Genomic DNA, 14,474 nt, shown 5'->3' with positions numbered 1-14,474 from the left:
GCACCCTGCCTGGGGTTTGTTTCCTGCCTTGCCCCCTGTGTTGGCTGGAATTGACTCCAGCAGACCCCCGTGACCCTGTAGTTAGGATATAGCGGGTTGGATAATGGATGGATGGATGAATACATTGCACCTTGTCCACGTCACCGCATTCCACGTTCAGCAAAAACCCAGCACATGCCAGCATCTGAGGGGACCGTGCTTCTGTGTCTGAATGTCATTCACTCTCGAGAGAGAAAGCACAAGTATAATAATGTATAATGTATTTAATTTCACGTTGGTAGTGTTTAATTGATCAATTACGTACAATAAGACTTTATCATTGGTACATGTATGTAAACGAAAAATGACACATATAGGCTTCGCTACCACCTGCAGTTTCAAGTATCCACGGTAGGTCTCAAGAACTTATCACCTGCAGATATTGAGGGGGACTACTGTACTATCTACTGTATGTACTCACTACATTCATTCTTGCATATTGTGTTGCATTTTTCAGTTATGCTGGTTGGAAATATACGCGCAAGATTTCAATCTGTAAAATCTGAAGGTTCACCTGTGAGTCGTTCATAAACACAATGTTTCAAGATTTTTTCTTTTTTTATTTGTAAACCGTTGTGACACCTCAGGGGCTGTCTACTTGATGAGATTTAAATGTGAATGTGAGGTCTTTGCAAAGCAGCCAACACTGAGCCCTGACCTGAACAAAATAGAGAATCATAGAGTTAGGGACACGTCAAGATGCCAAAGTGCATTGGAGCTTACTGGCACTTTTTAAAAAGGTGTTGCGCCTAAAAGCAGAATTAAATAAGGGTGTGTTGTGGGCCATTGTGATGTTTGGTTCACAACTTCTGTACTGACAGTCATCTAGCCCTGGAGTACTAAAACCACAAATATAAATCTAAAAAGATCACACAGTGCTATCCACAGGCTTCATGTTGAGAATCTACTGTATACTGAATCAGTTTTCATTTTTCCTCACCTTCATGATGACCTGACCTTAATATAAGATGGAACACTTTTCAAATGTAAAGTGAGAGAACTACAGAAATAGTCATAAATTACAAAAGGAGTCCACAAAGTAGGAAATTTAAGAATGATTCTTCTTAACTAGGACAGCTTTTCAAATTGTCACTGAAGAAATTAATCTCAGTTACTATATCAGTGGGCCCCAAGGCTCCCTTTTAATTGTCTTTAATGCCATTTGTCCACTGGGATGCTAGTAATGTAATATCATGGGGGGGAGAGAGAAAAGGGTTTATAACTTGTGTCACCTGAGACAAACATCTACGTGTTGGCCTTTTTTTTCCTTCTTTGTTTAAATATAAAAGCAGATTAAGTTAGCTCTTCAGGAGGGATTTTTGTGGCTAAATGCATCAACAGCAAAAAATAAGGAATGACTGGGTGGAGTGGTCACTGTGGCTGGCTGATATGTGAAAGGCTTTTTGTTCCCTGATGAGTAGAGTCAGTTAGTCTTTTATACTGGCATAAAGGCTGCACAGGAGCAAAACTTACCAATTGTTAACACTGATCAGGAATTTCATAAACAGGTAGTCGTTATCCATTTCATGTGGGTATGATGAACCGTCTGCGATGGCCTTGCACTTAATTCAGACCCTACAAAACTGGAACAAGTAGTGATTGAAAAAATGCATGAATAACTGATCACAAATTCCTATTCTAAGAAGGTAGTAGGGTCTGCTCATAACACCAATTGGGACTCCTGTTGTGATTGCCTTTCTGTCAGAAGACTGAACTGCATTTATTGAGATCTCTTTTTGAACTGAGGCTCAGAATGAATCTGAATGGTACACTCATATTGGTGTTAAAAACTCAGATTAGTTTGTGTGACTCTAGTAGAACCGCCAACGGGACTTTTGTCGTGTGTGGGGAGCCGGAATAACCAGCAGCAGCCATTATTTAGCTAAATAAAGTACAGTAAAAAGCTGACAGGCCCAGTGCTGAAAGACTCAAAGTGAAGATTCCCTATAAGACACTTAATGTTAGCACGTCATTCTGGAATATATATCAGATTTTTGATTTTAGATAATGCCTTCACTTACCGGCTTGGCAGAGTCCTCTTCTTAATCAGACTAGCCACGTTAGTGGTCAGTTGACGGGCAGTTTTCATTCTACGTGCGCATGGCTGCGTACTCCCTTTATGCTGATTTCGCAACAGTCAGGAAGATTGAAACGGGAAAGCAATATCAGTACGGGTATGGTAATAGTTTTACTCCATTTGTTCATTTATTTTATGTCTTCTTCTTGTTTAATAGTTTAGATGTAATCCTGGGGATGTGTGACATGTATGTAAGATGGTATTATGTATGAAGAAAGTAAGGATAAGGTGGTGCTCCTCCCTCTCTCTATCTGAATGGTAGAAGCCCATTGCCTTTAACACTAGAATTACCAGAGCCTACGAAAAAACTCGTAGATCCGTCCCACCTTAAATCGCTTCTTAAATCCGTTCGCACCTCTCCACCAGCGTCTTTTGTCTTCTAACTGTGCCGATAAAGACAAGCTGCAAGCAGCCGGCTATTCCATCCCCCCCACCAACTTAGAACGTGCACGAACTTCTCCCAGCTCATGCCTTGATTGATTATCTTGGGAGTGAATTGGAGTTTTAGTGTGGAAATAATAGATCGTTATTTGGAACACACGCATTTCATATGTGTTCCGTTTCTACAGTAATCTGTGTAAACACATTGTTAAAATAGAAATGTTTTTCATATTCTAGTAGTAAATGACAAAATGTAGGCATAAACTATATAATGTATGAAGCCTGAATTTCAAATATCAAAGAAACACTTTCACAAAAGGTACAAATATAACAGAACAAGTGCGCTTTTATTCAAAAATATAACTGACACACAAACGCTGGCGAATCTGCCTTCTTCATATCTCACTGTCACTTGATTTTATTTTTATTCAGTTTTATTGAATGTTCCTGCTCACACTGAATTAGTATGCACCTTATGGTCTATGATCTCCAAAAAAAAAAAAACCAGAGACACAGGTATATATGATATTTGGAATCATTCGTTTTATGACCTGTATAGTACATTTCGGAAAACTTTGTGGCACGGATGCAACATTATTCATATTCATTTGCATAACATCTTGCGGTTTGTAATCAGTGACTGCATGTTTTTTTTCCCCTGATCTTGCCAGTCCCCACATGTTGCTGTATGCTGTTTCTTTTGTACTCCAGGACATGCAGAGGAAAGAATAGTACAGAGCAGTAACTTCAGCGCTATAACAAAGGTGAGTTTTTCCCCCCTATGCTCAAGGTTGTCTTAAAAGGTATTTTTCCAACCTTTTTAAGCCAAGTAAGTCTCCTAGATGTTGGGGAAAGCTTCAGCACTTAGGGAGAGATAGTTTATGGCTGCTACCGAGCCATTGAAAGAGTTATTTGACCTTTTTCTTTCTTTTTTTTTTGGCAGCTTTGGACTATGTACATTTTATAAGCCCTTGCCTAAAATTACTATGCATGGAAGTTTTTCAGTAATTTATTGAATTCATCCTGTTTGTTGGATGAGACTATTTCATTCAGCTGGATTTGGTCCTTTAACTCACCTACAATTACTGGTTTGTCTTTTTTTTTTTTTTGTAATAAAACATTAGTGACTTTCATTTCAAGACACCCTGTTCTTTTTCTGGGTTTTGGGGTACCTTGAGTTCTGTCCGGCTATGAACTATTTGCGGACACTGACTGAAGACGGGAGAAACTGTTAGGATAAAATGTGATGTATGAATTTGTAAGGTGCTTCTGACTGTGACTGCCTGTTTAGCGAAGACGTTCTGTAACGTTTGTACTCCGCATTTTACTGAAGAAACAATGAGATCATGATCATTAGTACTTGTTATATTTGTTCTCAGTAGTAATTTATAATTAAGAAGTTCCTTTTCAGATAAAAGATGTGCACCAGGGACTTTTAATCCATTAAGCCATTTTGGGATCTTTAAATATTAAGATATAGGTGAGTTCAAACATTATACCATTTACCTGTATGCTGATTGACACAACTCTATTTATTGACAGTGTTATGCAAATGAACCCAACTTTAAGATTGCTGCCTTGTCTTGCTGATCTGACTACGTGACGAGGCTCCTTCAGGCCTGTTGTAATAATGAGTGTTAAGTAAATGAATTTATTTTGTGATGGTGATCTTAACTTTTCTGTATTTCCCTAACAGGTGATAAACTCCTCTAGTTTTTATTCCCTGGTCTGATTAAGAACTGAGCATCTACTCTTAAAACTTAAGTGCACTTTACATCTGTTAAGCTGTCTTCAGTGTTAACACCAAGCTAATAATCTTCTTTGCTGATATGCAATCTCTTCTTATCCAGGAATCTGGTCCACAATGAAACAGGTACAGGTAGAAAAATACAATAGCATGTTACTTTGACTTAAAAAGAGCAAAGAAATAATCCCAGGTCAACAAGTTTTATTTGACAGGATTCTAAAGTGAAATATCAAACGGGAGGAAACCATTGCATGTCTTGCTGGAACAGTAACATGGCTTACGAGGAATGTCATTCAACGCCTCTTCAGGAACAAAATTGCTACCTTCTGAATTTCGATACCGTCCCGAGTAGTCAAATGTTAACTCCTCATTTGCAGGGATGTCGCACCCAGCAAATAAAGCCAATCTGGGCACAAGAGAATTGACGCGCACAGGTACCATGAACAAATTGGGCTGGCAGGAGTGATTCAGGAATCGTCCAACATTGCCCAATGCAGTTGGATCGACAAAGGTCTCCATCACTTGTCCACACCTCACGTGTTCTTTCACTGCGATTATGTAGTTCATATCGCTAGGACTCTGACGCCGTAATCTCCGTGTGCTTCTGCTGAACTTAGGACTTCTCCTGCATATTCGCACACAAAACTCCCTTGAGGGATCAGCTCCAGCGTGCGCAGGCCACAGCCTTTCAGTTCAGTTTCAAACACCTCAAACCTGTAGGCGAGACCTCTCTGCACAACTCGGTTCTTACAGGAGTCACCACATTTGCACATAATATTGCATTCAAAAAGTGGTTTGGAAAAGCCTGCTTCTTGCCGAGTTGCACTGCTCGTGAGTCGCAGATCATCGGTGTATGCCGATCCATGACGCTGGAGACAAAGGCACGAGTCTAACTGACAGGAAGAAGACAGGCAGTCGCATCCTGGAAAAGTTATTTCACTGGGATCAAGGGCCGCTCCAGGGCCACTAACATTCTCTGGAGAATACTGCAAAAGAGCACAAAAAGATTTCAGCCTGGAAAAAAGTGCATCAAAAATCAGAACTACAAAGACCTCTCAGTATGGAAGGAAAAAAATATGCTGTCATCACTTGATGTGTCCGCAGGTTAAACGTCTTGAGATCACAGGGAAGGCCCTTAAAAGAGGCTGTGGGACGTGAAATTTCTGAAAGCCTATCCTGTTTTACTTTAAAAAGGAGACTGGAAGAGTGCCACAAGGCAATCACGCCAAAATGAAGGACAGATACAACCCGAGAGGGTCCGCTGAGAGGATCAGCTATTCTGGTCATGTGGACTCTAGACCAGAAACGTGACCGTCCATCACATTTGACAAAGTAGACTGAACTCTTAGAGTGACTGCTCCTGAATGGGACAACAGCCTCACCCTCAGAACGGTGAATTGGAAATAAAAAAGCCAACAGATCATTACTGCATGGTCACACTTCTTGGTCTGTTGTCATAATACTTTTATACTATAAGTTTACTAAATATGTCTGTAAAGTGACCCTTTAGCTAAAACTAAAATCATGAGGTTGTGTCACCAGGGGGCGGATCAACCATCAGGGTGTCCCTGGGTGTGGCCTTTTCATCTCCCTGCCCTCCCTTTGTCCACACCCTGAAATCACCAGTCGGCCAGACTCCCCTTATAAACGATCGAGTGTCCATGTGCCGAAATCACCAAAATCAGAGTTTCACATGAACACCCTGCAAACTTGGGACTACCGTGCTGGACAATTCAGAGGAAACAAAGCTACCCAAATTGTCTAAGCTGTGCCCCAGTGCTACCGTTTCTCCTTAAGGCTGATGAGTCGAGTCTACGCCATCGAAAGCCGTTTATACTTTGGCGGTGTGTTGCGCTGAAGCTGCATTAGTGAACGTTGGGTTGCCGGTGTTTGTAGCACGTAAGAAAAACGAACCACCCATTAAAGCGCAGGCAGTTTTTGCCCTTCTGGATCAGCGTTCCTCTTGGTACATATTTTTACCCTTTATACTTTCCCACTTTTTAATATATATTCCCTGACTTCCAAATCGATGTTAGCTGACATTCCGCTCCACAAGTTGACCACCATCTGATTATCTTTGTGGCGTTACGATTAGGTATTGTATAAATGTGTATATTTTCAGCCGCCTTTGACAAGTCTTTTCTCGTTCTGCTCTTTGGTTACTTCAGAATAGGGGAAGACAGACGGAAACGCGTTTCAGGAAATACGTAGTTACCAAACTGGCCAAGCAGAGATGTAGTGTTCTGCGTAATGGTTTGCGTCAACGTCACAAAGTCACATTTTTGAGGAGATGCGCGTCTATGGCGTAGGCTCAATGCAGAACTATATATCAAAAATATAATCTGGTCAGCCAGAAACGCAATTTTTGTGGTTGATCTGCATTTGTAGTGAAGGAATGCACTACTACATTTAGTTTGTTATTTATATTCATGACAAAAAATACTGTTTACCTTTACAGCTTATCTTTTATTTGGTCTGGTAAAAAAAAAATAATAAATAATTCAGCAGTGATCCCACTTATCTTTGTAATGTCCATCTGGAATTTTTTGTGAATGACCTGAAGTGGGAAAGTGAAACATCACAGGAACTCGATGCAGGATCACACGTGAATGAGGCATTAGCTTGTGTACAGGAACAATAAAACCACTGAACAAACTCATTTAAAAACGACACGGCCATAACTGTCCTCCTTATCTTGTGAAAGACTCAAAATGACAGAAGTCGCCCACAAATATTAAAATGAGCCTGTCGTTACGTGAACACCTGCAGTCATTTGAATACAAAATAAACAGAAGAGGAGACCGACAGCGGTCCTGTGGTTAACCAGCTGATACGGTAACATTACTAAAAAAAAAATAAACGGCCATCGATACTCACAGTGTGAGACAGTGGGTCATAGAGTAGATATAAGGGGTTATACGGCGCCCTCCATGATGTTTGGGATAAAGATATTTTTCCTTGATCCCCCCCGTGCTCCACAGTTTAAATTTACTGAATCAAACAATTCAGGTGTGATGAAAGTGCACACTGCAGACTCTCATTGAAGGGGATTTGCATACGTTTTGGTCACAACGTGTAGAAATGACAACACTCTGTCTACATGGTGCCAGATAGCACTTTTTGTTCCCAATGGTAAATTTGTCTTTTTAACTCTTTGCGGGCTGAATATTTTTTCCAAAAAACAGTTTTCTGAAAAGCAATGGCTTCACACAGAAATCAACATAAAATATCTGTTGCTGCATGCTGTGGCAGCCAGTTTGCCAAGAATGTGTGGCAGGCTTCCTGCCAGGCTATCTTCACGTGGCTGGGGTAGCAGCAGTCACTGTCGCAGTGCATTGCAATCTGGATTCTACCTCTTATCAATGTTAAGTGGCAGTCCTCCCAGGCAAAAATTTCCGAGAGAATAGGCAAAACGTCGTCCCTGGAGTATTCTGCTTTACACGTCTGCTTTGATCTCTCGCCAGGTGTCAGGGCTATTTTTGCCATTGTTTGTGCCTTGCTACTCATGGGAGTGCAGGAAATCTCAGTCAAAACCAACGAAGCGAACTTTCCTTCTAGCAACAAGACTCCAACTAAAACACAACAGTTAGTTTTGTCGCAGTTTACAGTTGATTGCCATCGTCAACTCCTCCTTTTGACCAAAGGTCGACATCAGCCCTGAAAGAGTTAAAGAAGCTCAAGAAATATTATAACTAAAAAAACGACAACAAACTCACAAGAATTACAGAAAAGAATAAAAACATTCAGACTTAGACTAAAGATAAGAGAGCAGCCCTAGTCATGGCGAGGCTCCATAAAGACTTGTTGTGCCCCCGTAGCGTTTCGTGAACACGCGTCTACTGAATAATTTAATGGCTGAAAATCCCCGTGCCTATCAAACATTTCTAGAACTTGGGGGTGGGGGTTGATTTGTTTTCAATCCAATTTTTTGCAAAAATTGATCTATTTGTATGGAATGATTATAATAAAATCAAAATCTAGAACTTTAGTTAAAAGGTCCTGCGGTGGGCTGGCTCCATGCCTGGGGTTTGTTTCCTGCCTTGCGCCCTGTGTTGACTGGGATTGGCTCCAGCAGACCCCCGTGACCCTGTAGTTAGGATATAGCGGGTTGGATAACCGATGGATGGATACATTGCACCTTGTCCATGTTACCGCATTCTGCGTGCAGCGAAAACGCAGCACATGCCAGCATCTGAGGGGACCGTGCGTCTGTGTCTGAACGTCATTTACTCTCAAGAGAGAAAGCACAAGTATAATAATGTGTTTAGTTTCACGTTGGTAGTGTTTAATTGATCAATTACGTACAATAAGACTTTATCATTGGTACATGTATGTAAACGAAAAATGACACATATAGGCTTTGCTACCACCTGTAGTTTCAGGTATCCACGGTAGGTCTCAAGAACTTATCACCTGCAGATATTGAGGGGGACCACTGTACTATCTACTGATAAAGTTATTGATAAGGTGGGCTGGATTCTGTAACTAAAATATGTACCCTCTCATGCAGAGCGGGCAGCAGACCAACAACACGTCTGCATTTCTCACAAAGCTACAAGCAAAACTCCACGCGAGAAGAAAAACAACAAAAAAATGGAAAAAAACTTGGAATTAACTTGCTTAGAGATCTTTATATAGACGTCTTTGCATCCTATGAACAATTACATTCCAAATTTAACATTCCAGCTACACATTTCTTTCACCATCTTCAAATCAGAAACTTTGTTAAACAAAACCTTACAGATTTTCCTCATCTTGCACCCTCATCCATGCTGGAAAAAAAATTGCTCAATTTCAAGGACTTAGACTCCATCTCTACAATATATAAAACATTTTACAATCCCTCCCTTTCAAAGATCCAAGAGGACACTGGGAAAAAGATCTCTCAATTAATATATCAGAAAAGGAGTGGAAAGTAGCAATGCAGAGAATTCACTCGAGCTCCATATGCACAAAGCATACAATTATACAACTTAAAATTATATATCGAGCACATCTGTCTCGACTAAAACTCTCCAAAATGTTTCCAGGGCGAGAACCAACCTGCGAATGTTGCAATCAAGCCCCAGCCTCACTGGGTCAAATGTTCTGGGCCTGCACCAAATTGACATTATTCTGGACAAAAATTTTTAATTACCTTTCAGACAGCCTTGGACTCCCAATCCCTCCTAACCCATTAACAGCTGTGTTTGAGGGTCTTCCAGATGGGTTTAAAGTGGAGAAGGACAAACAAACTGTGATTGCCTTCACTACACTGTTGGCACGCAGACTTATTCTGATAAACTGGAAGAACCCAAACTCTCCTCTTTTAAGTCAGTGGGAAACCGATGTGTTATATTATTTGAAGTTGGAAAAAATCAAATACTCAGTTAGAGGATCTGTACAGACTTTTTTCAAAACATGGCAGGATCTAATCAGTAATATTTTAAACTTATTTTTTCTTTTTGTAAAAACTTGATTGCTTTGTATGGATTGTAATAAAATTTAAAAAAAAAAAAAAAGACATTAGAAAGGTGTGATGTCACAAAACGGGAGCTCAGAAAATTCCCCTCCAAAAGCATCAGGAGTGACTGCAAGTTTTTGCTTCAGCCTAAAGAATGAATGCTGAAAGTTGGCATTTAAGTTAAGTTTTGTCAGGCACTGCATTTGCAATAAATGCAGAAAAATAGGAATTTGTGGCAACACTAGGGGCCTTCCAATTGAAAGCTTTAAATTAGTCAGGCTAAAACGGTTTATTTTAGAAATGAGAGGAAGTGTAGGATCATCTGGAAATCCCTTAACCACAGCAAACGTGTCCACGGAAAAGCAGCTCTGGGATTAGTTTCCCTGGAGAAATGCACGGAGGCGTAGATGGATAAAAACTGGCATTGCTTAAGTTAATAATGTGGATAAATACAGTGATTGACTAGAATAATTAAAATTGGAATTGTTCAAATATTACATTAAAAAATAACTTCAAGTACTGCTTTTGTCTTGCAAATTAATTTCTGTATCTCTACTGCGTACATAGGTGTCCAATTCCACTACGGGTGTTTTAACGGAAGCCCGAAAAGTGAGAATTTTTAGCCAAGGCCTCCCAAGTCCACTTTCCCCAACTGCAGCAGTGAAGCAGACCATTGTAACTCTGGTGGTCTGTCAGTATCCTCGGCGTTATGACCAAAGTGGGAATCCCCTGGGTATTCCAGCAGATGTCACCTCCTGCTGTGCTCCAGATAGCCTTCCATAACCTGCATACGGAGCTCCATTCTTTTTTTTTTTTTGGAAAACCAATCCATTTTTCCGGCTTCATCCAAATTGCCACCCAATATGATGAGTGAGGCTAAGCTTCTCTCCAAACTCTCCAGGCCTACCCAACCCCACGGAGGTGTTGTTCCCCTTCCAACGGTCCGTTTCAGGACCAGGTGTGTTCTACATCTGCTCTCATGCCCTTTATTCTGGATGGAATGGCATCCCCTCTCCTTACATTTCTTGATTAGATATTATTGGCGGATTTGTTTATAAATAGCCAGTTTCATGTTAAAACACTACCGACCATGGCTGTTGACGCCCCTTGCCCCACCTTTTGACGCTGATTGGTCATTTGATTACGTTTAGTTTTGCCCCTTTGAAGCGGATCTTGAGATTTAAATCGAAATTCACACGGAGCTGCCGCTACGCGAAAGGCGATGCGTTTATTTTGCTTTTAGTTATGACACGCGATCTACGGACATCATTTGAAATGCAATGCGTGCGTGTATTGCATTTTAAACTTACACGAAACTGCGAGCCGTAATGAAAAAGCAAACGATCGTTTGACTGATAGACGATATTAATTAGGGCAGAGTTAAATCGCCAAGCCTTTCAACGTAGTTAACACGTTGGACTGCGATTAATTTTGGCACGTATAAGCTTCCTGTTTGTATTCAGTCATTTTTAATCAAATCCTGGGTCGCGGGAGTTGAAGCCTACACCAACAGCTTGGGGCGCAAAGCAGGACACCTCCAGTCCACCGCACCCGCAGATCCAATGGCACTTTTTCCCCATTAATTTCACAATTGCGTCATGATGACTGCGATCTTTACCTTGAACTTGCGCCAGCCGTCCCCTCCTGATGCTCCACCAGTATCCACAAACACTGGAAGATTTTCTAAACCACAAGTCACGTCTGTTTTAAAATCTCCCCGCGCCATTCGCAGGCGGCGTTTCAAGCGTTAACTTGCGCGGACCGCTCTAGATGATCACTTCCGGCTCGTGAAGCCTCCCTAAAATCCTACCAAAATATAAGCGCTCAATCGCGCCAATACATTAAGAGCGGCGCAAGATGCATATCAAAATAAAAGCTCAGGACCGACTCATTAGGTGAGCGCGCGTGTGTATCTCGGAGTTCAAGTGCAGTTTGAGAGCTGGAGCTTGTGAAATGTTCTGGGATCCCACTGTGGCGTTTGATTTTTTTGTCTCAGCTAATATAACAGTTGAGTACTTTTTCCTTCTACTTAAATGCAATATTTAATTGCCCGATTTTTTTTCCTTCGTTTATTTCGCAGTCAACAGGGTACAACAGGTTTGCATTTATAAGCAGCAGCAGTGCACACCGTTGCCCGGGTAAGTAATTTTAAGGCAGGACCATCTAACTTCTATAAATGGTGTTTCTTTAATTTGTCACTGCCAGGGTACACTTTATTTAATTTAATTTAGGACTCCCAATATAGGAAAAGGCACTGTCCTTAAAATTAACTGTAGTAAAAAGACACCACCTGCCTTAGGATCCTCCAAGGGTTAGTTTTGATTTCCAAAGTAGTCTAGTGTCTTTCTGACAAAGTGGGATTTTTCTGAAGTTGGACCAATGGCGTGAAATTGTATAAAGAAGAAACATACCAAGAATGATAATTAATTTGGTTGTGTCACAAAAGTTAACTTTACAAAAGGGGTCTTCGGCCAAAGATTATCCCCTTTTTAAAGTGGAAAAAGCCTTGCACTCCACTCCTATTAGCATCTTCTTCACTGAATTACAGTACAATCATTAAGATGTCTGCTCACACGGAATGTCACCGCATCAAAGTGCAGTACCTTGGCTCATTTACTGATTGTGATAACACACGATTAGAAGGTGGTCCGACTTATTTCAAGTTTGCAAGAACCTTTGGTGACAATACTTAAGATGGGAGGGTGGCCCAGTGGTGCAATAGCAGGTCTGCTGTCTTGCTGTAAGGAGACCAAGGTTCACATCCCGGGTGGTCCCTACATGGAGTTTACAAGTTCTCCCTGCGTTTCCTCCAACATTCCAGAGACTTGCAGGTTAGGTGAACTGATGATGTTAACTTGACCCTGTGTGGTGTGAGTTTGTGTGTTCAGCCTGCAATGGACTGGCACCATTACCAGGAGATGCTGACTGGGATAGACTCCAGCTTGCCTGAGACCCTTCTCTGGATAATCTGGTTTAGAAGATGGATGGGCGGATATCATACAGGGAGAGATCCTGCATTTACTTTTACTTAGTAGGCCTACATTTAATGTCTAATACTGTAAAACTTCCACTTGAATAGTTTTCTGATGGGCAAATGTTACTTTTGCTTGTTTCACTTTTAAAGAAAGGTGACTCTACTTTTCAAACAAGTATGGTTGTTAGGTATTTTATACAACACTGGTTCTGCTGTTGGTTTGAAATATTAAAATAATACTCACTTGTTGCCTCCAAGGTTTGTTACTAACCCTCATCTGTTCTGTTTCTCTTCACAGGACTCAAATGTGACACTTGGTGTCCACTGCACTCCTGCCTGCCCAAGGTAAAGTCATCTCTGATGGAGGATCACAGGAACTGTGGGGTAGGGGGGTCCTTTCATCGGATTGGCTGGCCAAGCAATGTTTCAGCTGTGGAATGGCCAATAGGGAGAGGCAGCTTGATGGGTGGGGTCTCCAGGACTCTAAACAAATCCAAATCATATTGTTATGGGATATCATCCACTATTAAATTCTGGTCCGTACTTGTAAAATTTTTATACTGTATTGAGGATTTGTTCTGTTCTGTGTATTGTATTGCATTGTATAAACTTTCTGAATGCCCGACATTCTTGAACTGTTGTTGGGAACCCCTGCTTTCAGTGACATCTGGTGGACAGAGAAAGTAACAGCAGCCGTTGCAGCCTGAAAGCAGTGCTGCTCTTACAGTACGTGAGCTACTCGTTCAGTTCAAGACTTCTGTCTTCCTAACCAGCTTATGCAGGGCAGCTGGAGCCCATCACAACAGTCAGAGACAGCAAGGCAGGAGCACCACCTGGGGAGGGTGCCAGTCCATCACAGGGCCAGTTTAGCATTGCCAGTCCACCTAACCTGCATGTCTTTGGACTGTGAGAGGAGACTGGAGCCCCCATAGTAAACCCCACAAGGACACAGGGACCACCTGGCATGACAACTCTGGACTCCTTACTGTGAGGCAGCAGCACCACCAGCGCTGTGCCGCCTCCTTCAATTCAATTCAATTCAGATGCACTTGATTTTTGTATAGCGCTCATCACAGAGTGTCGGATCAGAGCACTGGGCAGGCGTACAGGCAAAATACAAAGGACAGATTTCAAAGATCGAACACTTGACATAAAAAGAGGAATCAAACACAGTTTTTGACTTGGAGTAAAGAAAATCAATGGCTTTAAATAGCTGGATTTAGGAATATATGTCAATTTTTGGAAGAATGTTCTTATCTAAATGTATCCTGGGATTGCTTATCAAGGGTTGACATGGCCAGGTCTTTAGCCTGTGATGGACTGGCACCTTGCCTGTTAGAGACAGATAGGAATGGCACTATATAACAAATCTATAGATAGAAATATAGTGCCTACCCTATAACAGATGATAGGAATGGCACTCTATAATAGACCAGGGGTGGGCAGCATCGGTCCTGGAGGGCTGCAGGTTTTTGTTCCAGCCCAGTTTCTTAATAAGAGGTCAACTATTACTGATACATGGCTCGGTGTCTTTCACGAGTCAGGACAGTGACTCAGACAGGGTGGGCTTCATCCTTGTGATTGATCGAATACCCCTGGTAGTATGACCTCTGGATTGAGCAAAGCAGGTTTGGAAAGGCTACGTTTCTGCGTATTTGTTCGGTTTTCAGCTGGTCCGATGACTGCATTTAACTTTTGTTGGCAGCAGATGGCGCTCCAAAGCTGCACTTAAGACCGACTTAGTGGTGGATTTGACTTCATTCTATTTACTTGCAAAGTTCACAATGATAAGCAGGAAATCATTAGAGACTCT

General features: G+C 41.5%; 1 protein-coding gene across 1 annotated transcript; it reads right to left on the bottom strand.

Annotated features, from left to right (window-relative positions):
• Window positions 1-4,430: 4,430 nt before the first annotated feature.
• On the bottom strand, window positions 4,431-11,503 carry setmar (SET domain and mariner transposase fusion gene). The gene is given in 3 exon segments (XM_039742461.1): window positions 4,431-4,843; window positions 4,846-5,230; window positions 11,306-11,503. Coding segments are annotated over 3 exon segments (876 nt in total). The 5' UTR covers window positions 11,414-11,503; the 3' UTR covers window positions 4,431-4,460.
• Window positions 11,504-14,474: the final 2,971 nt, after the last annotated feature.

Source organism: Polypterus senegalus, unplaced genomic scaffold (assembly GCF_016835505.1).
Source record: "Polypterus senegalus isolate Bchr_013 unplaced genomic scaffold, ASM1683550v1 scaffold_1598, whole genome shotgun sequence".
Taxonomy (NCBI): Eukaryota; Metazoa; Chordata; class Cladistia; order Polypteriformes; family Polypteridae; genus Polypterus; species Polypterus senegalus.
This window is presented reverse-complemented; position numbering and strand designations above follow the sequence as displayed.